This window comes from Paralichthys olivaceus, chromosome 10 (genome assembly GCF_024713975.1).
Source record: "Paralichthys olivaceus isolate ysfri-2021 chromosome 10, ASM2471397v2, whole genome shotgun sequence".
Taxonomy (NCBI): Eukaryota; Metazoa; Chordata; class Actinopteri; order Pleuronectiformes; family Paralichthyidae; genus Paralichthys; species Paralichthys olivaceus.
In genome coordinates, this window is record NC_091102.1 from 5,825,959 (window position 1) to 5,853,519 (window position 27,561).

The 27,561-nt window shown below is 43.0% G+C and overlaps 3 protein-coding genes and 1 long non-coding RNA gene across 5 annotated transcripts in view; 1 reads left to right on the forward strand and 3 right to left on the reverse strand.

The window, feature by feature from the left end:
- Positions 1-15,282, reverse strand: part of LOC138411757 (uncharacterized) — a 95,474-nt gene extending 80,192 nt beyond the window's left edge. Inside the window, exon 1 of one of the 2 annotated variants that reach the window (XR_011244248.1) lies at positions 13,340-15,282. This is a non-coding gene — a long non-coding RNA (uncharacterized lncRNA). Of the gene's footprint in view, positions 1-1,177; positions 1,257-13,339 lie in introns of those variants that run through there. The other variant, XR_011244246.1, reaches the window with a different exon arrangement.
- Positions 7,849-12,701, reverse strand: zic2a (zic family member 2 (odd-paired homolog, Drosophila), a). The gene is made up of 3 exons (XM_020100760.2): positions 10,414-12,701; positions 9,063-9,226; positions 7,849-8,871 (listed from the first exon to the last, which is right to left on the reverse strand). Exons 1-3 carry the CDS (start codon positions 11,384-11,386, stop codon positions 8,677-8,679), a joined length of 1,332 nt encoding a protein of 443 aa, XP_019956319.1. The 5' UTR covers positions 11,387-12,701; the 3' UTR covers positions 7,849-8,676.
- Positions 15,283-16,138: 856 nt separating the features above from the next.
- On the forward strand, positions 16,139-27,049 carry zic5 (zic family member 5 (odd-paired homolog, Drosophila)). Its single transcript, XM_020100522.2, has 2 exons — positions 16,139-17,335; positions 18,711-27,049. Exons 1-2 carry the CDS (start codon positions 16,294-16,296, stop codon positions 19,148-19,150), a joined length of 1,482 nt encoding a protein of 493 aa, XP_019956081.1. The 5' UTR covers positions 16,139-16,293; the 3' UTR covers positions 19,151-27,049.
- The window catches only part of clybl (citrate lyase beta like), a 59,292-nt gene continuing 58,643 nt past the window's right edge, over positions 26,913-27,561 (reverse strand). The window contains exon 9 of the mRNA XM_020100766.2: positions 26,913-27,048. Coding sequence (XP_019956325.2) covers positions 27,040-27,048 — 9 coding nt within the window. The 3' untranslated portion in view covers positions 26,913-27,039. The remainder of the gene's footprint in view (positions 27,049-27,561) is intronic.

Genomic DNA, 27,561 nt, shown 5'->3' on the forward strand with positions numbered 1-27,561 from the left:
TGGCCTTTCTCTCAGAACAAAACTGAAGGGAGGAATCACAGCTTCTTAAATCAATCACAACTTCTGCACAACTAAAGACACAGGATCATGTGAAAATATCACTTGTTACATTTCTTTTTTTAGAGAAAATGTAAGAGTATGGCAACTTTTCTCCTCTTGATTTTGCTGAGGGGCCATACTGACATTGGTTGATTTGACATGTGAATGGCAGAGATTAAACAGGAGGTGGCTTCAGGAAAAGCACAAAAATATTAATATATATATATAAATCCCAACACTGGGCAGCTCTGTCAGTGAAAGATTGATTCACAAAGAGAGAGAGCTGTCCCAGGTTGTTCTTTCCTGCTGCTCCCAGCCGACCACATTTAATTGCAATTTAAATATCATATGTTGTCTTTTATAGTTCCTTGTGTTCATATTGTGTTTACCTACTATTACCTTTACTGAGTGTTTATTCCACTATTCCCTTTTTAACCGCTGTAACATGGTAAATGTCCCTTTAGTGGGAGTAATAACTTGGAGAGTGTAGCACAGTGGAGAACACTGCCACAGTCCGTTACCGGCAAATAAATCAATCCCGTCAATGAGGAATATACAAAAACACCCAGAATCTAACAGGACCAGAGTGGACAGGGCATTGACATGTCAAGTGCTAAATGACTGCCTGTCAATACATTCACTGACCAGAAAGGTCTCTCACTGTCAAGGGACTGCGAGGTATAAGGGGAAGAAGGAAAAAAAAACTGAAGGTGAAAGTCAATCAAATTAGCTCCTTCCGGCCCACTACACTCGAGAAGTGGAAGTAAGCAAGCAGAGGCTCTTCTGAGAGAACTGACAATGTCTGTGGGGTGCAATCCCAGCGGCCCCCTGCGGAGAGAGGCTGGCACTGGTAAACCTCGAGGAAAACGCCTAAACTCCTTCACGTTTACCATGAATTTAATCAATATTCACTGTGTGTTTTAAAAAATCCAACCGATAGCTTATATCAGTCCTGTGACCAAATGCTGCCTCTGACTGAAATGCTGTAAAAAAAAAAAGAAAAAAAAGTGAGCTGCTGATTTGCATGTGACAAAGCCTACACCAGTGTGTTATTTGTTTGTCTCCTCCGGTGAATGGAACCCTCCGGAGGGAAGCAGACAGTGAAAATGTTGTTAAGATCAGAGTGATAATGACTTACTGAATAAGAGTCTGCATCGCGGGGACCGCAACTGGTTTGATCCCTGTCCTCTTTCATTTCTGTCTCATTAGATAAACCTGTGGAAGTCAGACAGCCTTTTACCACCGATGTGATTTAAGACATTGAACATTCAACACAGTCGTGTCAACACAACACAAATTAAATCATCTCAAATAAAGGGAGGGGAATTTACCACAAAAACCCAAACCCTTCTGTCCCTGTTGTCTTTAAATTAAGCTCATGTCAAGATTTGAGAGAAACATAAAAAATACCTGAAGAGAACAGAAAGCATAGCAGACGACAGATGGGGGGGCTTGTGTGTGTGTTTGGGGGGGGGGGAGTAGCAGGGGGCATATTCAACTCATTCCTGTGTCATGTCATATAAATCTGTTTGAATCCGAGTTGTGACTTTTGTTTTCTGATCACTCTTGAATTGAATGTGAGTGACAGCGGAGTGTGTGTGTGTGTGTGTGTGTGTGTGTGTGTGTGTGTGTGTGGGGTGCTCACACCTTCCTTCACTGACAAGAATGTTGTTGTTTTTTTTCTTTCTAACGGTCCTTAGAAAACTTTTCTGATGTGTCACAATCAATGTTCAGACGGAGAGATCAACCTGATTTAAACAAATAATGAATCAGATTACATTGTCACATCTTTATACCGTTTTAGCGATGACCTTTTAGTTTGTTGTCACTGTCAGAGAAATTAAATCAAACGCCGTTCACCGTGTGTAACTCGGATCACACAAAAAAAAGTGCTCATTTAATGGACTATTTGTGCTGTCTTTTAAAATCAAGATATCTCGTCAGTGATCGTGTTAGGCTGTTTGCCATAATCAATTTTTCACACAACACACACTGAGCTAAGTTGGTGTCAAGACAAAGCATGTGCACACGTCTTTTCCTATTTGTTCTTGCTTTTCACTCATCGTTTCTTGTGTCTGATATTTGTCTTTTCTTGTTCTGCACTCGTATTTTCTTTTTCAACTTTAAGAAACAATTATGCTTTGGAAGTCCCTAATATTTTTTCTGACTGTGTTTGTCCCTTAGTGATATTTGAGATTATCCTTCAGAGGAGAAATAATGGATTTGGAGCTTTGTAATTTAGTTTTCAGTGACCTTCCCATTAAGATTACATTAGTTTACTCCATGTTGTTGAACTGGACTATGAGCAGGGCCTGCAATTCAACTTAGCCTCATCTGAGGTGGTCTTAATGAGGAGGAACACGTGGCAGACTTTTCCCATCTTGAGCTTAAAATATGAAAAGTGAAATGACCACGAGGTATGTTCCATTACTCGCCAGCATTCCCATAAAACAAGAAATCACACACACACACACACACCACCCAGTCACCTTTCCACACAGTGTCCCCCAGGGCACGGCTCTGGTGTGTTTGAAGATCAAAGCGGCCGAGGTAAAACAGCATGTTTACAGGTGTTGGGAAATTGAAAATTTCCTTGGCTGAGTGTGGTTTTGAATGGAAAAGGAAGTCTGCGATCATGTGTGTGTGTGTCTGTGTGTGTGAGGAGGGAGCCATGACAGTCTGCTTTCTTACATGTATTCAAAATTGGACTCTCATCTCAACTTGTTCCAGTTTGCATGAACCAAAAGTGTTTCTGAGCTGTGGATACTTATAAAACTACTGATTACAAAAGGACCATATCAGCAGTGTGTGCCTGGTTTGTGTTGTATTGTGTTTGCAGATAATTGGCCTTTGGTTGTACAGCTGCTCCCGTCTCTCTCCGAGCCTTGGCTGCAGCAGAAAAGTTCCCTGAAAACATTTCACATTAGCGGCACATTATCCACCGTGGTGAATAAACAGATATGGGAAGGTGTTGTTGTGTGGGAGCCACATCGAGAACCTTGCTGCAAAGGCAACACCGGGGGGAGGATGCTGAGTTTGTGAGGGATTAGTTGAATTCTAACAATATTGGGAGAGCAAGAGGGATGAGGAGGAGGGGGGGGAGGGGGGACGACAACAATAAGCACGACCTCAGTCAAGCTCAAGTATGTCATTTACTCTGCACCTCTCCACTTTGTGTTTCTCTGTGTGCAGGAGAGGACCAGTCATGCCAAGCTTTCTGCATGAAAGGGAGAGTGTTTAGCTTTTGAGGCTATTTGTGCTTCTGACTCTGTGGTGTTTGTGTCCAATGGGAGGTGCCTGCGCCAGCTTCCTTTAAGGAGTAGGGGGTTTTGTTTGTTTCTGCGCCGTGCCAGGAGAAGTGACAGCCATTCCGGCTCTTTCACAGAAACACATTCATCTGTGTGAGAAAAGGCGGCCGCTGAACCGCAGATGAAAGGCCACGGGGGCTGCGTGGCACAGGAAGGCAGACTGTACATCGACTTCAGCACAAACACAACACACAAGCCATGTCACAGAGAGACAGACAGAGGGAGGGAGGGAGGGAGGGAGGGAGGGGGGGAGAGATAAGGAGAGAGAGAGAAAGAAAGCAGCAAATAATTGATATAAGAAAGGACGATTACTACTGCTACAGAAAACAAGTTATATGTGGAAAATACAGTGTATCTGTTGATAAGTTAGATTGCGGTGATGTATTTAATGCAGCACTCATGATATATCACAGTGGTCTGACTTTAAGAGGAGGAAGAGGAACTATAAAGGGCCTCATGTCATAAACTGAATTCTGCTTCCACTCAAGTCACAATAAACATAATTATGACACAAAACTTATGTTTCACAAACTTAAATTCATATTATAAGATAAACACCTAATTTCAAAAGTGTGTACAGATGTCATAAAGCTACATTATGTCTATAACATTGAATTTATTTATCATTTGTTTTATTTTTGGTCACGACTGGAAGTTTTTTTTTCATGTTATAGTATGTGAGGTTTGTTATGTGTGTGTGTGTGTGTGTGTGTGACTTTAAATAACACACAGGCCGGCGGACTGACGCGTTCATTTCATTGGAGCAGCTCAAATTCAATTAGAGGATCCAGCGTTTGTATTAAGAAAAGTTTTCTTTCAAAACACGGTGGCTGATAAAACTCTGGTTGTTTCTGCAGACGAGGCCCATTCAGGAGGCTTCACGTGGAGAAACGACTTTGGTGCAAAATACGAAATTACAATGAATTGAGAGGTTCAGCCCTGATTCATATTCACTCAAGTGGAATGTGGATTAATAAGTTTCTATAAAGGCATAAACAGGAAGTTCAGCAAAGAGAAAGTCGAATTCAAATAATATATAACATGAAACGTTTATAATTCACATATAGGTCATTTACATTTGAACAAATAAAAGCTTAGAAGTGAACAAGGCAAAAGTTTAAATGGGACTTTTTTGCAATAATTTATTACATTATTATTATTAGGACAATAAATGTTATTATTATTGCTATTATTAGTAAAGGGTTGTAAAGGTAATTGTTGTAATATATTTTTACTGATTTGGAAGGAATTTATTTTGGCTTTTACAAACGTGTGTGTTTGTAAATGAAAAAAAAGAAATAATCACTGCTCCTTGTTCGTATGAAACATTATTTATTTGTTGAGTGATTTGATTTCATTTAGAATAATTGTTAAGTTTTATTGGCCAACACCAGAGGTTTATTTTATATTTTCTAATGTTAGTTTATTTTACTCTACAACTCTCACTTTTGATAATTGAAGCGCTCTGTCATTCAAAGCCCAGTGGGAAACAAATACTCACACTGTGCGTGATGACGCTTCATAACTTAACGTAAATTGTACTTGACTTGAGGGGATGCATACCCAGGTGTAGCTCTCACAGCGAGGCTTTATGAGTAAGTAATAAAAGTAATGCAAATTATAAATTAAAACAAAACGATATGTTCTACTTGGAAAAAATAAAACATTGACGCTTCTATCATTGATTAATAATAAATGAATAAGAGAAACAATAAAGGCTCCTCAGCTGCTGCTGCTCTCGTTTTATTTTCCCAACACCTTGAAAATAAAGATATTTATACCATTTATTTTTAAATCACATCCTCATAGATTTTTATTTTTCGTTTCTAAACAGTGCGTGTGTGTGTGTGAGAGAGGGAGAGAGAGAGTAAGAAAGAGAGAGAGAGCTGCAGATAAATGCACCTGAAATGTCTGAGACGTGCGTGCTGCGGGTGCGCACCAAACACACACACACACACACACACACACACACACACACACACACACACACACACACACACACACACACACACACACACACACGCACACACACAGACGCTGTAGGGCATCACTTGTGAACGCACCAGAGCAGATTTCATTCCCTGGAGGCCCAGCAATCATCACCACCGCTGCTTGATTGTTTCACCCTCTTTCTCCCAAACTCCAAACATGAGCGCACAGAGAGAGATTTCAGCTCAGTGCAGCTTCATTCCAGCGATGTTGTCCCAAATATCGACATGCTGCCCCTGTCAACTGGTGTTGATCATAAAAATGGCCTGTGGCACCCCCCCACCCCCCCTCTCTCTCTCTCTCTCACACACACACACACACACACACACACACACACACACACACACACACACACACACACACACACACACACACACTGATGCAGTTTTACCCCAAAGACCGTTGTAGCTGATGACACATCCAGAAAGTGATTCACTTCAGTCAGTCTGCATGCTGAACCCCCCAAACACACTACAGCTCTTGCGATAAGCTGTTAAAGAAGTTGTTTGAATCCAACACGACTCCATGAAATAAAACTCCTGCTTCCAAGTTGATTCAGTCACTGAAACAGAGTTGAATCAACCTGCTGAAAGGATGACAGAGAACTGGAATAGGGTTTAACTCCATAATCGGAATAATAGTCACATTGTTATCGTCTATAACGTGGTCTCTATGTCTTACATCTGACAGCAACCTCACATCGGCGTCCAATTATATTTCCACAATTAGAAATGTGGATACGTGTGATCCAAACTGCACTGAACTTATCACTGCACTCAGATTTTGACCTGAGCTCAAATGTAAAAACCTTAAAAAAACACCAACACAAAGAGCTGCAGGCCCAGTGAGGCAGGCTGAGCTCTGTGTCTTTACAGTACAGTCAACAGTGTACAAGGAGCAGTGAGAGGTAAGAAGAAGGAGGAAAAAAAAGTGCTTCCTTCTCCGCGGATCAATATCAGCCCAGCAGGAGCCGAACAGGAACCGGCATCGACGCACTGTGTGGAGCTGACCTTTCCCACTCCCCACAGGTCATACCTTCCTCCGCCGGAGAGGTCACCGGGCCAGCCGCTGAAGGGGCCATTAGGAGGCGATTTCAAGAACTAAACAAGCTTGCATATATAAACCAGCATTTCCCCAGCGTCTGAGATGCATTCACTTTTTATTTTAAAAAAGAGTTTTAGGCGCTTTTGGTTGGCTGATAGTGTAAATACGCGAGGTGCACCATGGGGGATGTTACAAACTCAAAGTAGATTTTTCAGGAGAAAAAAAAACACATTTTTAAGTATGACTCTAACTGGTTCTAATTGATCTCATTGCCTGGTTGTAATCAGCACAGTCTCCACCTTTTTTATTTACTACATAGTTCTGGGAGCCAAGTACTGTGAGCAGCTTGTATAACAGGAGGCAGCAGCTCCATAAGAACAGACTGACTGAGTGAGTGAGTGCCACTTGCTGCTGCTGGGGAGAGTCGGCCTGCAGCGCTATCCACCATCACTAACAAGTCCCACTACGTGTTTGCTGCAGGTTTCTGAACATCCATGATGCACACGAGAATATTAACAGCAACTCATTCACACACAAGCATGTTTGCAGCTAGCAGTCTCACACAACAACACATTAAGAGCTGACAAATGTAGTTTTTTTTTTTAATTGAATGCATCTAAAGGTTATATTTGTCTTTTCCATCAGCTCGGACCATCGTGAACCTGTGTTCGTGTTATAAAAGCTCACAAACAGTAATGTTTCAAACTGTCTAATCTGAAGTGTCTGTGTTTAAATCAACATCTCTGAATGGATAGCAGGGCCATGGGAACATATGGACAAGAGGTTTCGTCCATATAGGTCTAAGCCAAGTCAAGTTCAAGTTCACGGCTGTCTCAGCTCAGCACTCTGCAGTAAAGTGTCCAGACCGAGGGGGGAGGGGGTTTACATTTACAGGCTGTGTTTTCAAATAAACTCAGTAACTGACCTGGGAAAACAGAAAGTGGGAAGATCTGATTTGTGGAAGAGAGAAAAAAAATAAATCTTCCCCTTTATGAACACACTTGTATGCACACAAGCCCCGAGTGTGAAAAATGAAGAGACGATGCTTCAAGTTTGCTTGTTTTTCCTTCTTCATTTAAATGTCAACAAATAAATAAATAAAATTCAAACGCATGATTGTGACTATAGCTAAAAATGAATTCCCTTTTGTAATTTATTTTAATACACTCACAGTTCAAATGAATTCCCAAATCTCGGGGTTTATTTACAGCGTCACAGCAGCCACATTGTTCAGGGCCTGTGAGCAATGGAGGTAAAACACACACACAATGCTCTTAAATCCAAGGAGAAGAATTTAAGAGCGAAGAGATTTTTTACCAAGATTTGATGCCTACATTTTAACTGACACCTTATTTTTCCCTTCTTGGGAATTTAGTTGTAATTTCAAAACAGAGTTAATGCCTCGCAAAACAAGAAACTCACTAAAAGCTGCACCAGCCGCACAAAGCATGAAAAAGCAAAGGAAATATTTAGCACTTGCAACACCTTTTATTATATTTGTATGCAGTAAAATTCTTATCACAATAAGGAAGAAAACACCTCTTAAAACTTTCAACAAAAGCACATAACGAAACAACTGCCCATGTTTAGCTCGTAATTGTACATATTTATAGTAAAGAAACATTCTTTATAAATACTGTTTCATCTGTAGCAAGTAAATACCATAATTTAATTACAAATGGATAAATATGGCAGCTGATATTTACAAAAGGATGGATGTATAGTTACAGAAAACCGAACGGCACAACGTTTATTTTCCTCACAATCTTCCAGATAGTATTTCACAATTCAAACTTGCAAAGCACAAAACATCACAAGTTAAGCCCAGCAAACTAAAATATACATTCACAAGCATAATATTGTGGTCTGTTTGAGTTAAATGTTAACTTTGGCACTCTTTCCAGTTTATAGATGTTAAGTATAGTACAATCAATTTGCCTTAAGATCACAATATTCAACATTATAGTACAATTTAATCGTAATATGTGCACTAAAAGTCCAGTTAGAGAAATAGCTACCATTGAAGGAACATCTATACACCAAAGACTGACAAACTATCACAACCAATGGGAAAAGTGGGCTTTTAGTAATTATTTACAATATGAAATACACCTTGAATATTATACATATTTTCCTCTGTTGGATATCATCGTCTTCCCTGGTGGATCAGAAGTAACAAAATAAAAAATAAACAAATGTTTGTGTGCCTCTCGTGTGCACAGGTCCCCCAAAATCTCCTGCTGGATGTTCCAGTGCTGTGAAAAGCGAGTGTGTGTCGCTTTATTTCGCCTTAGTCCTAAACATACCATTCACTGAAATTGGAGGATAGGCCACTGTGACTGGTGGTGTTGTGGACGACTGAGGCTGGGGACATGGTGGTGTTGCTCTGGGTCTCGGTGGTGGGGGACACCAGGCCTGGAGGCGTGGAGGATTCATACCCAGAGCTGGCTGCTGGTGATGAGTCTGATGCTGGTGGGGAGGCTTCGTGGACCTGAGGAAATTAAAAAAATACAAATGAGTATTTAAAATCTGACGTGTGCATGGGCTGAATAAAAATCCTCTGAAGTTAGATGTGAATTAATTATTCACACTCCACAAAAGTACCACTAACATTTGCACTTATGTGTAAATAACAAATAAACACAAGTATTCAACAGATATTTCCTGAGAGAGGATTTTTACCTTCATGTGTTTTCTGAGGGAGCTGGGGTGTGTGTAGGACTTGTCACACATCTTGCAGAGATAAGGTTTGTCCGACGTGTGAACGTGCATGTGTTTCTTTCGGTCGCTGCTGTTTGCAAACCTTCTGTCGCAGCCCTCAAACTCACACTGGAACGGCTTCTCTCCTGTAAGGAGGGGGGAGGAAATAGAAAGAAGACACAGTGAGATATTTTGCAGAGAAATGCCTCGGGCAGAGTGTTTAACAGCAAGGATCTGTGCGCATCATCCAGTGCGTAAAATTCAAATCCAAAACTTGTGAGTGTGGAGAAATATAATTGTGTTAACTAGAAAATACACAGCTTCAAAACAACTCACACCACAGTAACAATTGTTTTAGCCTATGCAAAGATTGAAGCGTATTTAGTAAATGGGTTGGGGGGTAGCTGCTACATCTTATTTAGCCTAAATAATGCGCATAGTGATTTGGAGGGGGTGGGAGAGGGGGAGATCAGGCCGTCCTCAGTAGGCCTACAGAAGGCGTACCATTTGCTAGGAGACAATAAAAATCTAATTAGCACCTGAGCAACTCTGTGGCACGGCACCATCATGTATTTCCCAAGAAAATAAGTCCAAATGTGAAAGGCTGGTAATGGCCCCCGTCTATCACCGTAGCTCCTCTATCTAAAGGGACGCTTTGCAAAACAAAAGGCAAATCCTCCGGCATGAGGAGCACCAGTGCTCGGCTAAAAATCTACACAACACACACTACTTCACGATTATATCAAGAACAAATCGATCCTGAAATACGCGCACAAATGTGCCAATGTGACAAATGCATGTGCGTAAAACTGGAGAAGCGATTTGATCTTTCAGAAAAAACCGCGTACTACCGTGAACACGCTACATTGAAGAAACTGATATGATTTACTACGAGCCCTGCAGCTCTACGATGCACACTACACGCTCGCACACTCCCCTTTGACCCATTTTAAAGTTTACCCACAAACACCCAAACCTCCACACATTGAGTTCAAATTGTTTTTTCCTGTGCGTAAACGTTTCACTGAAGAATAACCGATATACAGTGCTTGTGCGTAAACTGAAGAAATAAATGGCACCAGTTTAAACTAACTAACTCTCTGGACGTGCTCTCAAATGTTCTCTGTTTCTACTTTCTTACTATCTACTTAAACAGCCTGAAATAGCCGCTGATAATCAGATCTTAATGTGTGTTTGTCTTGGCAAGGCGCGTTTGGAACCTTAACATCAACAGTACATTAATTACACTTACACGCTTAAGTAACAACAACAACAGACGCCTTATCCTTTTAAATAAAATCAAGAAAATATTCTGGTGCGTAATAATAATTACCTGTGTGTGTTCTCTTGTGGATCTTCAAGTTTTCCGACCGTGCGAAGACCTTTCCACAGCCGGGGAAGGGGCATGGAAAAGGCTTCTCCCCGGTGTGCACCCGAATGTGGTTAACCAGTTTGTATTTCGCCTTGAACGGTTTGCTCTCCCGGGGGCAATCCTCCCAGAAGCAGACATGGTTGGTCTGCTCCGGTCCACCGACATGCTCCACGGAGACGTGCGTGACCAACTCGTGCATGGTGCTAAAAGTTTTGTTGCAGCACTTCTTCGGGTTGCTGAGCTGCTCGGGGTCGATCCACTTGCAGATGAGCTCCTGCTTGATGCACTGCTGCCTCATGTAGCGGAAAAAGGCACCGGGGTGGTGGTGCGCTGCCATGTTCATCCCCATGTTCATATTCATGGAGCCGTACTGGTTGTGGAGCTGCGCGGCCGAGTACGGGTCGGTCCTCGGGCTGGAGACCTGGTGGTACTGCTCGGAGCGTCCGAAAACTTCTCCGGGTAGTCCGAGCCTCATTTGCCCGTTCAGGACATTCGGGGATCCGTGGGAGCCATGCTGCTCGTGGATCCCGGGGAACAGAATGTGGCCTTGAGTGTCTGTGTGGGAGTGATGGAGGGATCCCGCCGTGGGGCCAAAAATAGTGTGTTGGCTGCTCGCCGGAGAGGATTCTCCGAAGCCACGGCTGCGAAAGAGAAAGTCCCTGGTGGAGTTGAAAGGGGAGCTTGCATACGACGTGACATGGGCGGCGTGAGCCCCCAGAGCCGCAGCGGGGTAGCCTGGCGCCTGGGTGGTGAAGGCAGAGCTCTGTCCCGGGGAGAGATCATGGTTCAGCTTAAACGCGCCCATGTGTGCCGAGTCTACAAAGCTATTCTGTGCCAAACTCAAGTCTCTCTCCTGCATCTCGCTGGCTGAGTGATGCCTGGCAAATGAGCCCACTCCCAGTCCGGGGAACTGGTGACCAGCATCCAGTAACATTATCTCAGAGAACGAATTTCTTTTTTTTAAATGTTTAAATCAGCTACAGCGAGTAAGTTAAAGAGAAGGAAGGAAAAAAAATCAAATGCTGATGCTGGTGCGCAACGATTCAACTTCCAACCTTGGAAACACCATATCAGGTGTGATTCAAAACGTCGCTCCGGTCATCAGGGAAGAAAAAAAATCAGCTCGTCTTTATGGAACACTGGATTTCAATCTGGAGAAGTTGAGAGTGAAAAAATCCAAATGAGACGAAGTGAAGACTTTCCGTGTCCCCTCCTCTGGACTGCGACAGTTGGCTGCGTTAAAAAAACGCACTGGAAGAATTAAATAATTATCTTACTAGGTGTCCTCTGCGCACACAGAGCGAAAGTAGTTGGAGCATCTCAGTAAAAATCGCTGCTCCGATTGGGTATGTGTTTATTTCTCTGGCTTGCCTGCCTTTAACGCGGAGGGTCCCTGTTTCTCCGTGGACTGGCTCTACCTCCTCTTCCGCCCCCTTTAACTGGAGCCCGTTCATCCAGTCCTCGCAGTCTCATTGGCCGCCAATGAATCAATCCCAGGTGCCCCTCCAATAGCAGGTAGCGCTGCGGCGACTTAATAGCGCATCGCCATTTTCCACTAATAATTACCGCCTACTTTTAGGGAGAACATTTGGGGGGCATGGAGGCGAAAAGGAACACGACTTGGGAGAGAGGAGCGAACGTGTTTCTGTTGTTTATGGCTCATAGGTATCATGGTGTGGAGAGTTAAATGTACAAAGAAAATGACATTACAGAGGGATTAACATTAAGATCAAGAAGAAAAAATATGTGCCATGGTAGGAAATTTGTTTGGTTTTTTTGGTTTTTTTACGCAGCGTAAATATATTATAAAGCTGTTTATATTTCCAAGCAACAATAAAAAAGACACTTTTACGATATTCCCTGTTATTAAAAACGTATTAATTATAAATCCATGATACCCGGACCATGGTGACACTGTTAGGTTCAGTACGCATGTCAACACAGCTGTAGGAAATAGTTTGAATTATGCGCAGGCACCTTCACATATGAAGCATCACACACTGTTTGGATATTAAATGATTTCATTAACTAAAAAGTCTCAATCGTGGGGAAACTGAATGTCCATCAGGAACTGTCGTTAGATATTTATGTAAAATGAAATCTTACTTTTATTATTGTATTATTATTTTTAGTAAACTCAGTGTGCATGTTACTGAAACATCTGTTTTAAATACAAGAACAAATAATAATAATAATATTTTTTGCAATTTGGAGCCATTTGATGATCTTGGATATTTATATATCTAAATAATCTATACATAATTAAAGATGTAGTTTATTGCATGATTCAAATCTCACTAAACTTAAACTAAACACAGCTGAAAAAGCATGTGTGGCTCCAGATGGTGTTCTGTCTTTTTCTTTTTTCACTGCTTGTAAGAACCACAACTGGGCCTGTAGTGGTGCTCCACCAGTGGTTGTTGGTTCCTTTTAATAGTTCCATATGTTGCTGGTTCTGCCTCCTCGGTGGTTCTCACATTCACCACACCAATTAAGTGACATGTCACGGTGGCGAGCTGCGCTTTAGATCCGAGTAAACCATTAGTGGAGTGTTTTTCTTTTCCTCAACTCGCGATGGGAAAGTTTTAAGCAGTAAAAGTCACGTCTTTAGAGTTGATACGGAGTGAGGGTGTAATGGTGCTTCGATATGCGAGTGGGCCCTTATAGAAAACAATGATTGCACAGCCACAATGTTAACTAACATTTTCCTCGTGGGATTTCCTTTTTGGATCTAGTACAGACACGCACGTTAAAAAATAGAAGGAACAATTTGACTGGCAACTTTCCACTGCGAGTACGCATGCACTCAATCTGCTGTACCCAGGCTATAGACTGCACCACAGCTGCTCATTCACAGCACAAGTCAAAGGAAGGAGGATATACTCACGTTTTCTCCCAAAATCAAAATACTCCCACAAGCTCTCCTGGTTCCAACACACAGCCATAACTCCCTGAGCTCTCCGGTGTTCTGTCAACCGCAGAAATAACGTTGAAGGCTGAAGGAAACGTTTAGAAGAAGAAGGTTTTTTTTCTTCTTCTTCTTTTTGGGGGAAAATGTGTCTCTTAGCTCAGAGTGGGACAGGCTGCGCGTTGTGTGCCATTCTTCCAAGTCTATTTCGACCCGCACCACAGGAAACACAGGAGCTGATCCAAGTTCAAAGTCACGTCTGCCGACCCCTATAAGAACTTCTTTATTTCTCTGGAAGAACCACAGAACCTTCCCCAGGAAGAAGAAAAAAAAGCGAGAGAGAATTAAAGAGAGGGAGAGGGGAGGAAGAAAATCTACCGGGTATAGCGACACATGGCTCAGGGTTCTCCCTTCTGTCAGGGGAAGAAAGGGGGTCTATTGAAAATCCCCCCAAAGAGCAGTATTTCAACAGGTTTTAGATGCAGCAGCTCACATGCAGACCTGAAGTATTAGTCAGGGTGTGATCTGGAGTTAGAGGAGAGTTTGAACGCAGCAGAGATTCTCAATAAAATCAATAGAGCTGATCACATTAGGAAGCTTCGCCTGCATGTGTGATAATTTGAGGAAGGGGGGACAGAAACATATTTTCTCCCCTCTGTTATCTGACAATATCAATATGTTGACACACTGGAAGGTTACTTGTGTGCCTCTCCTGACCTTGTGTTTCATGGATGTTTGACCTCTGACCCGTTAAGACCACATATGTTGCCCTCTTGACTCCTTTTGGTAAAATAACCCTGTTTATGACAAAGCGCCTTTGTTTTAGAGTGAGGGAGAGAGAGGAAGAGGGGCACAGGGAGAGAGAGGGAGAGAGAGAGATTTAAGACGTCCCCCTCTTTCGTCTGAGGCAACGACAGCTTCAGGTCATTTGGAAAACCACAAGCCAATAGTTTAGTTTAATAGTTTCCCTTTATTACTTCATAAATTCTAATAATTTAATGATCTAATTTTTATGTAATTTTAATATATATGTGGGGAAAAAACTTGTCGTTCTTGTTCAGCTTGTTAGTGAATGATTTTACGTCCCATTCATGCTGCGTTTAATTCCATGTGTTTGTAACAGGGGTCCTTAAACACATCACGAAGGATGCACCCACTGCCCCTCTGTGTTTCTGGGACATTTCAAATATGAATTTATAAAAGACAACGGGACATACGTGTTCATACATGGGGGATTTACAAAAAAATACAATTACTAAAATACAAATATGACTTTGGAGTAAGTAAAATAATAGCTGGTGTTAAATAACGTGATGGATGAGGAGGCACAAACAATCTTATTTTACATTCATATTATTGTTTTGTGCCAATTTTCAAAAAGTTATGATTGACTCAAATAATATATTCAAACCTTTCGCTTCAGCTGCTGCTGAAGTTCATAAATCAATTCCAGCAGAGGAGCACGTGGGCCATAACATGCACCCCCCCTCCAGTCTTACGATAGAAATCAATTATTGCCGATTGTTGATTTATAACTATTTTTTAAATACCAGCTCCTGTTCAAGTTGCACAATCTTCGCGCGACAAACAGACACAACTTGTGGTTCGAAGCCAAACGCTCCCAGATCGATAGGAAAGGTGTGTGAATGAAGACATATCGATGACACATGCACGTCCTGCTGTCAACAGGGACTATTCAAACGGCTTGATCCGTCCCAGGAGGTGAACAGAATCTGACATCAAATTCTAAATAAAATGTTCAGTTAATTTGCATGAAAAAAAAACCATATGACCCATTTACAGGACCTGTCCATAAATTTACAAAAACCAATAATAATTATGGATTAGACTGAATCAAGCTCGTCTTAGTTCACTGTTGAGCGTTTATACCTCTTGTAAAGGTCAGCTTTAAATTGTTATATATGTAAGCCAGGCCTTAAATTGTTTAATGGGAATTTTTATTGAGGCATAATGGGGAAAAAATCCCTTAAATAAAAATTGAAGACATTTTTACTGGTTTTCCTAAGTTCAGTATTATATTGTGATTGAAATGACAGCCTCGAAATCCCATTCAGCCTAAAGCCTCTACGAGCTGTGGTTATATTATTGAAATCCACCTACACAGAGAATGAATCATGTGATACTGGTGATGATTAATAACCTCTACGGGGAGAATGGTCACATTAAATCTGCTGTTTTATATTTATTTACTTGTTTCCAATAAAATAATTTACAGCCAATAATTCAACTGCAGTGCATTTCCACAGGTGCGTTTTTTTTTTGTCATTTTATATATTCCCAGTTGGGCTGTGTCTGGGGTGCACGTTTGTCCAAATGCGTTTTAAAATGTCCAAAACCCAACTTAATGTCTTTATGTCCAATTCATCCATGCAGCAGCACCGCGCGTAATGTCCCCCCCTTTTTATTCCCACATGGAGACGTGGAATCAAGGCGCAGACACTTGGACACAGCAAAGCGGAGACAAACTGGGCTGCACTCGTCACACAAACTGACATTTCGGCTCATCCACATGCGGCAGCGCCAGTAAACAGAAAGCCGCGCAAACACAACTGCTGGTAACTCTGTGAGTACAACTTTTTGGAGTCAACAGCGATAAAGGGAGTGAGGGGGCGGAACCCTGCTGAGCCCCTGCGCTGAACGACAGCCAATCGCTTCGTTCCCCTAACTGCCAGTCACCGAAATCCGTCCAATACCCGCAGTGCCATTTCTAAACTGTATTCCCCACTGTGTCCTCCAACTGTTGTATGTTCTGCCAATCGCTTGAGGACAGAGTGGGAAAAGGAGCAAGCAGAGTTAGAAGCCGGACAAAAGAACTTATAGAGCCCTTATATACATATTTTCCTAATGTTTTAGAGCGCGTGGTGCGGTGAAAAACAATTGCGGAGAGTGCGGATGGACTTGTCAGTGTAGTTATGGAGCCCCTTTTAAGCAAGAGGAATCCAGCGATAAGATTAGCGGATTTGGCAGCGACTCAACCCCTTCCTCATCAGAATATGACAGGCTTCCCGGGGCTAGGGGGGCATCACCCTCTCTCCCACCATGCCCACCTCCACCCTGGGGAGCTGGGCAACGACCCCGGAGTGGCACTCACTCCATTTGGACCAGAGCACATGGCACAGACAAATGCTCTCAAACTTAGCCCATCTCAGCACATTCAGAGCCATCCCGAAGCCCAGACCGCGGCATCTTTCACTTCTGCTCAGACCACAGTTGGTTTCCCCGTGGCTCACCCCCACTCAGGCTACTCAAGCAGCAGGGACTTCATCCTCAGGAGAGAACTCTCAGCCTCTGCTATGCATGCACTTGGCGACCAGCATAGTTCCGCCTCCTCCCCTCATCACCATGGCATGTTCATCTCCCCAACAGGTGCTTATGGGCACGCGGAAAGTGGGGCCCATTCACTTTTTACTGGACTTCACGACCAGGCGTCCCCAGGTGCCCACCACCATGCCCTCAATGGGCAGATGCGCCTGGGTATACCGGGGGACATCTACGGCAGGCCAGAGCACTTCGGGCACAGGCCAGAGCACTATGGACCCTCTTCTCTCCACAGCTACAACTCCATGAACCTCAATGTGAACATCGCTTCAGCTCCTCACGGAGCGGCGGGGGCGTTTTTAAGATACATGCGGCAGCCCATCAAGCAAGAGCTGATCTGCAAATGGATTGACCAGGAGCTAAGTCAGAAGAAGCCCTGCTCCAAAACATACAGCACCATGCACGAGCTGGTCAACCACGTCACCGTGGAGCATGTCGGGGGACCGGAGCAGAGCAGCCACGTCTGTTTTTGGGAAGAGTGTCCGCGGGAAGGAAAGGCGTTCAAAGCGAAGTACAAACTGATAAACCACATCCGAGTTCACACGGGAGAGAAGCCGTTCCCGTGTCCCTTCCCGGGTTGTGGAAAAGTGTTCGCTCGCTCGGAGAATTTAAAGATTCACAAGAGGACTCATACAGGTCAGTGCTTCAAATTGTGTTCTCTCAATCTTAAAAAATATCACTCGATAGCGTGGCAGAGCAGCCTGTAAGAGGCGACAGGGTTTTACTATTCCCATCCTCAACGGATGGACGGTGCGTAATTGAGCGCACAAGCGAGCTGAAAAGTGTTTTTATTCAGTGACGCATACGCACAGTGAGTAAACGTGTTTCATTTCCTTTCTTTAACATAAACCTTGTTTTACTCACAGAGACGCCTGCAGTAGGCGTGAGGGGATTAGGGGCATATGATTTGTAAAACGTGCTTACGTACATGCAGGGCAGCGCTCGAACACGCGTAAAAGTAATTATCTTGAGGCGTAGGACGTTTACGCAGAAGCTCAGTTTGTGCATCGTCCAGTCTATGGCGAAGGGTTCACGTTATCTATCATAAAGTGGTTTGATTCAACCACGAGGAGTACGAACTGCAGGGTACAACCCTCTTTAGAGAAATAGAGTATGTTCTGGAACAGTCCAATAGAAATAACTGCGTCATGGTGGAAATGTGGACAGAGTTTCAGGGAGTTTAAAGTTCAAGACAGTGAGTGGACCAACTTTCCTAAACAGTAAAGTAATCATTAAGATGCATGTTTGTGTTTAAACCGTGTCGGTCATGTTTTGGGCAAAAAAGAAACTCAATTTTGGCTTCATGTCACCAACATGGTTTAGGCCTCTACACCAGAGTGAACGAGTAAATCCCGAGGGAAATAAATAATCAATCTAACAAAATGTATAAACCAACAGAAAGTTCAGGTGACACCTCTTTACTCCTTGTGATTTTGAAAAGCCAAAATGCAAATATATTCAAAATATTGCATGCACGCCCTCTTCACATTGGAACAAATCTAAAAAACATGTTTTTCATTTGTGTGTGTGTGTGTGTGTGTGTGTGTGTGTGTGTGTGTGTGTGTGTGATGAGTTATAGCAAAGTCTACCACATCACATAAATGACTCCTGGTGGTCTCCCCCTCACTCCCCCACATATGTAGCCAGAAGGCCCAAAGGCATGTTACACACGTTTACACAGGAAAACGCTTTGGACAAGTGGGTGTGCAGTGGTGGCTCCAATGTAGATGTTTAGTGAATAAGTTCTGCTGAGGAGGAGGCCCCAGTGGAGAAGTGCAGTTAATGGGGAAATGGCCACATGTCATATTTATTTAAGGAGACATGTTGAGAAGCTGTGGTTCATTGAGTTACAGGAGATGACAGGGGAAAATGAGGGTGTAAAACCCAAATGGAAAATGAATTCTAATCTGGTGGTGTGTGCGTAAAAATGTAAAATCTCTGCATGGAGACGTGTGATATTATCCCACATGGCACTGACTCTCTCTGTTTCTCCATCTCTTCTTCTTTCAAGGAGAGAAACCGTTCAAGTGCGAGTTCGACGGCTGCGACAGAAAATTCGCCAACAGCAGCGACCGGAAGAAGCACTCCCACGTCCACACCAGCGACAAGCCTTACTACTGCAAAGTGCGCGGCTGCGACAAGTCCTACACGCACCCGAGCTCGCTGCGGAAGCACATGAAGGTGCACTGCAAGTCGCCGCCGCCCCCGTCCACCAACGTCACCTACATCTCCTCCACGAACCCCCTGGGCGACCCCCTCTCGCCCAACTCCGACGCGCACAGGAACCGCTCCGCGAACCTCTCCCCTCAGGTCACCAACCTCAACGAGTGGTACGTGTGCCAGGGGAGCGGGGTGCCCAACCACCTCCACACCCCCTCCAGCGACGTGCCAACGTCCGACTCGGACGACGAGGACTCTTTCAGACACACAGACCCGAGGACGATGCTCTGATGCCATCCCACCACCACCCCCACCCCCGACCACGTGACTGTCAAAACGCCATCTATAGTTTAAAGTGTGTTGATCCATGGTGACCGCGCGCAACGTTGGGATATTGATCTGTTGTTTTTCCACTGTTGTATGATCTAAACGCAGCTAACACACGTGCTCAGTGGATGCAACACAGGCCTGATCACACGAGGAGGAAATGCCTCTGCAGTGACCCCTGACCTTTCAGAAAATATAGATCACAAGTGTCAAAATAAAACATTCAACTGACATTAGACCTGCAATTGAAAAGGTTTCAAATCATTGCCTCTTATTTGAAATGGACCACATTTTCCAATTTCAGAATATATCAGGTTTTTTTAAATAACAAAACCAGGATGCAGGGTTTAATTAACTGCACGTCTAAATACTCAACTGGTGTGATGAAGTGACACTTTTCACGTGACCACCCATCATCACCTTGCAGTTTAATAACTGGGCTGATATCAATCACTGTCACATCCCAGACATTTAGGGAAAATAAAAATGGTACCGCTCCTGTAACATCACAACTGGCAACCAAACAATTTCATGGACAGAATCTAGAGGGAAGAGTCGAGGCTTTTTATTTTTTACTTTCAAATTTCATTTCATGTGATTTCTCTGAGCTGTTGTACAAACTTTGATAAAGCGATAAGGACAAAAAAAAAAAAAGGAGGCAAATCTGTGTGTCTTAAGGGTTCTCATTTTATCTTTTCAGATTTATACAATACATGTGTTTGGATGGAATTTTTGTAATATTTAAGAACTATTTAAGACTATATTTTATGCACAATACACAAGTGTAATGCTCGTTAAAGAGTACGAGTAAGTCCCTGGAGACCCTAAATGTCTACACTGACAGGCTTTGACCCTGTAGGATTTGTATATATGTAACTGTACTGATGCTTGTGAATGTTGTGTAGTTTTAATTACAAAAAAAAAAATTGTTGTTTTGTACATTGTAATTTATTTGCTGGTATCAATGTTGTACTGGAATTACAGAAACACCAAAGAATAATAATATCAGTTTTGGTGATGCGTAGTACCCTGCTGATGTTTGGTTTTTATATCTTTTTGTTTCAACATGTTTTTATTTTTATTTTTAATTGTGTTCTGTAAAAGACAAAAAAACATTTACTTGAATAGGCTGTGTAATGTGAAAAAGTCCTTTTCTCGCATGCCTTTTGTAGTGACCTGTCTTTCTCTTTGAGGTGCATGGTGCCGTTGGACATTATGGATAAAAAAAATAAGAGATGAATCAGCGATGACTGTGCAGACCCTTGATGTTTCAAAACTGAATTCACAATATAAATATCTCGCTAAAAAAATAATTAAAAATAACAGGAGGTATACAGTAAAATTAACAAGTGTCAAACTGTTATGGTTTTATGGGTGAATTTTAAGGGATCTTGACATTTACAACATATAAATGGAATATTAATCCAGATAGACTGTGGTGACTGTGAGATGACTTTTTTTTTTTAACGTGAGCTGTAAATAAGCTTTAACAAAACATTAATGTCAGAGCCACATCAGATGAAAACAGTAGAAGTGGCTCTGTTCACTTCTTCCTATAAAATCCCTCAGAATTGGGCCTAACGGGCCAAAGAGGCTGGTATAAACTAATCACTGAGCTAATGGGAAAACTTATAGCCCCCTGATGGCGCTGCCTCTGAAAGGCGCGACGGCACAAAGCAGCCGAGGCATGAATCATTCATGGGAAAAATAAAAGATAAAAAGATACGTGACAATACGCGAGGCCTTGTATGGAGTGTATAAAACAAGTTCCCCCTCTTATTTCCTCCATTAAAACGCGCAGGCTCACTTTCAAAGAGTTGCCTGTCCAGTCTATAGAATTAAAATTGACCAACGCGAGTCCTGCGCCACTTCAAAGGCTGCAGCTTTCTGCGGGGAGAGGCTCGGCCGCTTCACGGTGCGTTAGGATTTCTATGGCGATTGGGCAGCGAGACGCTCACATCCCAGTGTGTCCGCAGGAAAAACACTAACTGCCACTAAATGAAGTATAAGCGCAGGATGCTGCCTCAACAGAAGATGCGAGAAACACACCGGAGGCAGGTAGACGACGCACAAGACCCTTGAAAGCATCTGGGGTTTTATTTGCCTGGACAGAAATGTACAGAACGACAACAAAAAAAAAAAAAAAGAAAAGAAAAATGAAAATGTTAATTATGAGCTTCCATGCTGCTTCAATTAAGACACTTGACTTTGGTCAACCTGGAGGATGCTGAGACTACGTGGCCATAAAACACACACTCTTAATCAGCTCTTGGAGTGAGAACAATCACAAATATTAACCTTGTTTTACAACCCAGAGGAAGGAACCACTTCAGCAGCATGAGCATGAGCTTAAATTAAAAAAAATACAACTGCAGGTTTGTCTGGCTGGGCTGTAAATATAAGGCCTTTATCACGTTTATAGCTGTCCTCTGAAAAACACTTCATCTGCTGCTCCATTCAGAGAGAACGAGGAGCGGTGGGCCTCCTCTCCACCTTTTTACAGGACCTAGAGGAGCCTGCCCTTGTTCGGTGCTGTTTGGAAACAAGTGCTCAATGAATGTTGCAAAATAAACACGATGAAGAATAACCACAGACAGTTCTTTCGGCATTAAAGAGGAGGGGGACTTAATAAAAGGAGTGAAGCCGTCACCCTTCAGTGAGAAACGCTTTGAAGTAGAACTTATTATCTGAGAAATACTTTTTGGTTGTCCTAACGACGCTGCTGAATGGGAAAGGCGCTCCTTTGTCAGCGATTTGTTCTCCTTTAGTGGGATGCCCGTGGAAATCACTTACATGGGCCACCTTAACACACTGCCTGCAAATCAGTAACCGGCAGAGTCAGACATGCAGACGCCACTTTGGAGAGGACAAAGCCGAGAAGTCGCAGTGAAAACGCCGCAGCCTCTCAATTGCGCCCTTTAAAGGGGGTGAATGATAATTTCTCAGACGAGCGTAGGACCAAAACAAATGCTGTCTTGTCAGACTTTACAAGCATTATCCATCTCCTGAATGCTGTTGGCACAATGCGCACGAAAAGTGGCCAGTGGAGTGATCACACGTTGGTCACCTAAAGTTTGGAGTTCCTGTCAAAAACTGTGCGTCATTGGATGCGAGCACCTGCGCATGGAGCTGCAGTGGCGCACCTTGACAGCAGTGGAGTTGTGCTAACTTATTGTAGGGAGGGACAAATAGGAGAGGGTGTAGTGCAGTGCGTATTTTTGGATGAGTTGCTCCATTTGATTTTAGTTTGGATTTTTGTGAACAATTAAAACCAAACAGAAGTGGAGAAAACACCCCTCATAGCAGCAGAGCAGGAGCCTCTTGTGATAGCTGTCCCAAAACTAAAATTAAAAAACGAAATAAACGAACTCAGCCAGAATAATCTTGTTCCTTAACTTTATAAATGAAAACTAAGAATTAACTGATGCAGACTCCTATAATTTTTTGGGATTAAATTAAGTTTCTAGTTTAGTTGGTGTTTTACAGTAGAGTGAAATATATTTCTCACATGTATTCTCGTTTATTTAAATTACAGCTCAATACGAAGAACACTGATTTCAAGCAGGGGACTAATTTAATTATAAAACATTTCTTTCGTTTTTTATTGTTTCCTCTTTTTCCGGATAATATTTTGCTGCTGCTTTTCACTTTACCATAAAATCCACTGTGCAATGTAAAGTTAAGAAAATGCAGTTTGAAAAGCACTGTATTTTTGCTCACTGCCAAACTTTGCTCTGAAGCCAAATGGGCAGATTTCTAAATAACCTCTGTACATTTAAGTGTATTTGAGACACACACACATACACACGCACACACCTGTTTGTGTGGCCGAGTCTAAACTTTGTCACAGTGTGAAGCCTCCGTTGTTCAGACTCCTTTTCTCACAAACACAACGGTTTTTACAGCCACGAAGCTTCTGTGCCATCCAGGCACTTTGCCCACTTTCCTCAGAGCTCCATGTACCTGCAGCTCTCAAGTTTCACGATCAAGTCAGAAAACACACGCGGTTCAGATGCTGCTGCTACTGCAGCTTCTCCGAGACTCTCCAAGACTGCCCCAACTCGGAGCTGTTGTTTTTTGTTTTTTTTTCTTCCAGTGGACTCAGCTTTATTTCTACTCTGCAAACAGGCAGTGTAGACTGTGCAGGGGACAATCCAGCAGTAAGTTAAAGGAGCGACTCTAAACTTGTGTATTTTCTGGAGAGCAACTATCCATCCCCTCCTGATTCGTGGACTGTGGAGGCTGAGGAGGGGGACTGTAAAAAATCTCAGTCCGATTTTACGCACGGGCTGTTGGGACGTGCGCAGGAGGAATGTCGCTCCTCCGCAGCCCAACTTCAGCAGCTGTGGTTTCACCTATTAGCCCCGATGTCTTTCCCAAAGGAGCGAGAGAGTTAAACATCTGACAGTGCGCACGCCGGGGGGGTCACTCGACTGACCTGTACTTGGTTTTAGTTTCATAGGAGTCTTCATTAAATCAATTACCCAGCGAGCACATGATTATTTTTATTTTTCTTAATAACTCAAACATGTTTCCCTCTCGTTCCTGCGACACTTAGACACGATGGTGTCTTGCAGGTTGTGGCGCTTCTGCAATTAAATGTAATTATAACCTGCAGAGCATCGAGCGTCGTGGAGGAAAACTGTTTAACGTTTTGACTGTGTCCTTTCTGACTGTCCAAGTGAGGAAGCAGTAAGATATGAGTTCCATTAGTCAGCTCATCACTGTCCTCCTGTATGAAATTTAAAAACGTTTGGCTTTAATTTATCAATTTTACTACATTTAATCAAAAATGAGTCATGGCATGAGTGAAATATATCTCCCCATCCCTTAAATTGGTGTTTATGTAAAAATTAGTTTTAAAAAAGTGAAATAACATCTAAAATAAATATTGGCAAATAAAAGGTTATACAGGAAAAACAGGTGCCAACAGGTAGGCCTCTGTTCAACAGAAGTAGCCTGTATATTTGTAATATATGTACTGAAATATTATGTATGTATATGTTCCAACTTAAAATATATTTTATATCTTGTCACAAATGTAATCTGTTATTAAAAGTAGAAACATTTTGTCTCCAAAATCCTTTGATATTGGTCCATATGTTAAAAAGCATTTTATTATACTTTGCCTATAACAAGAAAAATGATCCCTGACATGACCAGAGAATAATAATTATACAATTCTCACTAAATCATTCAGGGATTTTGTTATTTAACTGATTTTATGTTTGTCGCAGCTACTTTGTAGTCATGCACTGCTTCTCAGAGAAGCATGATACATCACTCAGAAACTGACATAATATCTGGTGGCTCGGTAACATCTGTGGGGGTAGAGACTTGGTGCCAGTCCAAAAGCCCCATCCCAGGACTGGGAGCCACTCCAAGGCTGTAGGTGAGGAGAGCAAGGTCGTCCACGGACAACCGCATGAGCCAGGCCCTGCTATACCTGGCCCTTATATCGCCCACCGGCCGGAAAGTAGAAACTAAAGTGCACATAAGCGAGAGCATGCTGCCCCAGTAGTCTCTTACTGAATGACAGGGCTTTTCCTAAAAGCCTCTAAATGCAGGATGTAGGCTTCAGCGTACTTGGAAGGTAGAGCTGAGCGGGTGGAGGGAGATGGTGAACTATACGCTCTATCAAAGAGAAGCAGATGGACTTTGTAGTGTAGGAGATTTTGATTTGTGCCCAGGGATGATACTGCTCACAGGATACTTCAGACTGAACTAAAAGAAACAGCTTCACCTCTGGCACATGAAGAGCCTCCTCTCTAAGACAAAATCTGTTTTAGTTAAGTTTAAGATAAGTCCTTTAATGTCAAGGGCTGCTTTAGAGATCCCAAAACTACCAGATTCACAATGCAGTATATATTCAATTTGATTTATACTTCAAATAAAACAAACCAAGAACAAAATACCAAATTGAGGCCTTTTTAAAAACGATACATGATTGATCAACATGATTTTGACAGCACAGTGTCAGTCCACCATTTTAATCCACCACCACTCTGCCTCCTCTTCTCTCTTACCATTACTCCCTCCATTGTGGCCAAAAGACTGATATCAGTGCCAGATTTGTGCAGAACTATCGCATCTGCAACATCAGAGGGTTTGACCCTGAATGCATCTGGTTTTATTGTGGAAAAGGTCAGCATTTAGTGTGAGGGGTAAATCATTCTATCACAGCCAGGGACCGGAAGAAAAGGAATAGGGCTATGTCCATGTAAGGAGAGAGGAGGCGCGAGTGGAGTGAACTGGAGAATCCCTCGAAAAGAGAGACAAGAGTCCATCTGTGGCAAAAGCAGATAAGGGATCTACTCCTGCTCGGCTTCCAGCCTCATGACTATCTTCAGGTTGCTGAGCCACTGTATGTTCATCATGGGCAAACTGGTGAAGTTGGTTACCAATCATCTTCAGCTTCCAGTCTCCCAGTAGGAGCTCTAATCCAATGTGATAAACCAGTGCACTATAGCAGTAAAGTATCCAGTGTAGAGGCAACGCCGCCTCCTCAACCATGTGGAGCGCAGACCTCCCTCTGGTTTCACGGAGGTGCCTGCGTGAAACCCAAACATCATAAGCCTCACGCCCATTCTCTTAAACAGATGTGTGGTTTGGCCGTGACAGATATGGCTCTGGACGAGCAGAAGAAAATGTGGTGTCTTGATGTTTCCAACTGACCAGGGATAAACCCGAAAGGAAATATGGCTGGATAGGCAATGAGATTGAGATATGGGGTCTCCATCTGACCGATGGCTTCAAAGAGATGTGGTTTAGGTCTGCTTGGGCCCTGGATGAGGTTTAACACATAAATGATTGAATATCAAGATGACCTATGGTATTAATAGTGTCCGGGATGCACCTCTACTTCCACTTCTCCATTCCCGACCACAGATTAGAGGTTTGGCATCAATTATCATTGAGTAAGAAACAGAATTGTTAATGTTGAAATCACAACCCTGCACTGTCCAGCAGCACACATATTAGGCCGAGCTCTCTCACTTGCAGTGAAGATGCTGATGACAGCCATAATGTGTCTGGTTGTCCCACAGGACACTTAGCTCTGGACTTTCCCAATCACAAGACTAATTGTATAATTAGGCCAGCTCCGTCGGGGACGGGCACCTTTTGGCCCTTCGCAGACACTTGCCATGGTAAATGACAGTATATCTCACAAACTATCAAAGCTTATCCATCTCTGTGACACTAAACCTTGAGAGATGGCAACATTTTATTAACATGACTGATAGTTCACCAGGAGATTGAAAACATAAGCGGTAACTCTCAGGAGACGTGTATGGTGATTACAAAGATCCACTCCGGTGATAGCATTACTTATTTTTGAGTGTATAATTTTACATTTTATAGCAGGCGTCTGAGTACAAGCTGTTTCCGCTTGCATTGTGAGAAGAGGAGCCAGAAGATGAGTATTCATGGCTGCACAGTGGTGCCTTTCTATCAGGAGTGAATTGGTCCTGAGGAGAAATACAAGGGCCCCACCTCTGGAACAGAAACTGCTTATTTCCCTACCGCAGCCCCTCCTTCAGATTTCCAGCATCACCGTGCACATCATTATCGTTGTCAAAAGTTGTGGCAAGGGGTTTATGAACTCACAGTGATGGGGGGGCTGTGGCAGGCGCTGCCCCGGGGGGAGCCGGGGAAGAGGGGTGACGCGCAGGTGCCGGTGCTTCAATTCTGACCGGCCATGGCGAGGTTAGGACACTTCTCCATCCAGGAGGGCCCCATAGGTGCCCTCATTACGCAGGCCCCCGTAGCACCGAGCGGCGTGCGCATGGGGCGGAGAGGTGCGACTCCTTACGCGCAAAGTCTGCCTCTCCCTCCTGGCCTCTGTCTGTCTGTCACAGCTCCTATAGAGAAGATTCCCAATATGAATTATAATAAGCATAATAAGAAGAGCAGAGCTGCTGAAGAACTGAGAGGTTTTGGGTAATGGCATATTATTAGAGCATCAATTTCACAACGCGTCTGAGATGTCAAATAAACCGAGAGCAATGAACTGAGTCATCACTTTAAGAGGAGTTTTCTTTTCTTTTCTAATTCTAACAAAATCGCGTCCGACAAGAGTTTTAAAACCCGCACATTTTACGCATGAGATGCTTTCTAAGACAAACCCTCGCCATAGCATCACGTTGTCTTGTTTTATGATGCATTTCCCGGGAGCTAACGAATGAAGTTTCTGGAAAGTTCCGAGCTGCACACTGTGACAGAGATTCAAAGGGCAAGTGGTGCTTCATTAACCGTATCCCCATTTACTTCAGATCCCCCCTGAGTCTCAGAGAGAGCGGATTAATGTCAATTACCTGTCATTTTGCAACACCTACAAGATGTTGCGTGTGCTCTGGTTTCAGAGAGCAAAAGAA